Source organism: Protopterus annectens, chromosome 8.part0, assembly GCF_019279795.1.
Source record: "Protopterus annectens isolate FY-2018-M chromosome 8.part0, PAN1.0, whole genome shotgun sequence".
In the NCBI taxonomy this organism is placed as follows: Eukaryota; Metazoa; Chordata; order Ceratodontiformes; family Protopteridae; genus Protopterus; species Protopterus annectens.
The window spans coordinates 1,672,108,032-1,672,109,136 of record NC_056741.1 but is presented as its reverse complement, the minus strand read 5'-3'; the positions used below and the strand labels follow the sequence as shown (position 1 = coordinate 1,672,109,136).

Below are 1,105 nucleotides of genomic sequence, written 5' to 3'. Positions count from 1 at the left end.
TAATAGGACATTATCCATTAACCTATCCAACCCCATAGTTGTTTTAGAAGTATTATACTTCAAGGTAATGGAGGCATGCATTTCAGTCACTTTCTCTCTTAAAAGTTCCTCCTCAGGTCTATGGTAATCTATCAAGAGCCTCATGTAATTGAAGCTCAAATCCATATTTAACTTTTGTCACTTTAACAATAGTTCAGGAAAGTGGTTACCTGATGTGGGCATCTTAAGAACACGAAGCCCTCTTGGTATGATGTGTTTCTTCAAACAAGCCTCGAAATGCTGCCATTGCAGCTGCAGCCTTTTAAGCCTCATGAAATCTGTCTCCAATTTATCCAGTTCGTCTGCTAACAAAAGTAAATCTTCTGCATTGTCATCATCTGACCCACGCTCCTCACTTGGTTCAAAAAGCAACAACACATTTTCTTTGCCTGCTACACAGTTCCGAAACTTGCCCAACATCCGATCGGTAGTAGAGCTAGCGTCTGGTGTATACGCAAGCTCAGTATCGTCTCCTCCTATTAAACAAGCCATGCTCTCAAAGCGGGACCAGGAAATAAATGAGTAAACCAGATAACGTCAATGTCCCACTAGAGATACAGCGTTCCTTGATAAATACAATAAAATCAGCAAACCAGTCTCATGCAGGAACGCTTCAGCTTGTATACGACACAACCATCAATATCCAACGAAATCAAGTGATGAAATAATGGCTCCAACTCATAGAATTAAACACCCAGGAACGTTCTTTATTTATGTCAGTTAGCACTTTCACCCTAAAAAGGGCTTCCTCAGACTGTACAAACCATGTGAAAAGCACAGTCCTTATATAGTCATACCAATTAAAATTCAAACAGTTCAATTAATTGATTCAATTAAATTAATTTTGAACTGTAGCACTGTTACGTTTACAGCCTCTTATGCTTAAAATCACTAAATTCAGTATACTACTATACATAATTGTGTATCTTCATGCTTAAGCTACTCATGTTAAAAATCTTTCATTCATTGAACTTCAATTATATGCCCAACTACGCATAATTCTTTATTCACCAGATGGTGCCAAACTCCTATTTCAAATCTTTTCATTAATGACATTCAATGTAGT

At 37.5% G+C, this 1,105-nt stretch overlaps 1 protein-coding gene across 1 annotated transcript in view; it reads right to left on the bottom strand.

The window, feature by feature from the left end:
* The window catches only part of SLC37A2 (solute carrier family 37 member 2), a 199,102-nt gene extending 198,571 nt beyond the window's left edge, over nucleotides 1-531 (bottom strand). Inside the window, exon 1 of the mRNA XM_044079480.1 lies at nucleotides 210-531. Within this exon, the coding sequence (XP_043935415.1) occupies nucleotides 210-531 (322 nt within the window). The remainder of the gene's footprint in view (nucleotides 1-209) is intronic.
* Nucleotides 532-1,105: the final 574 nt, after the last annotated feature.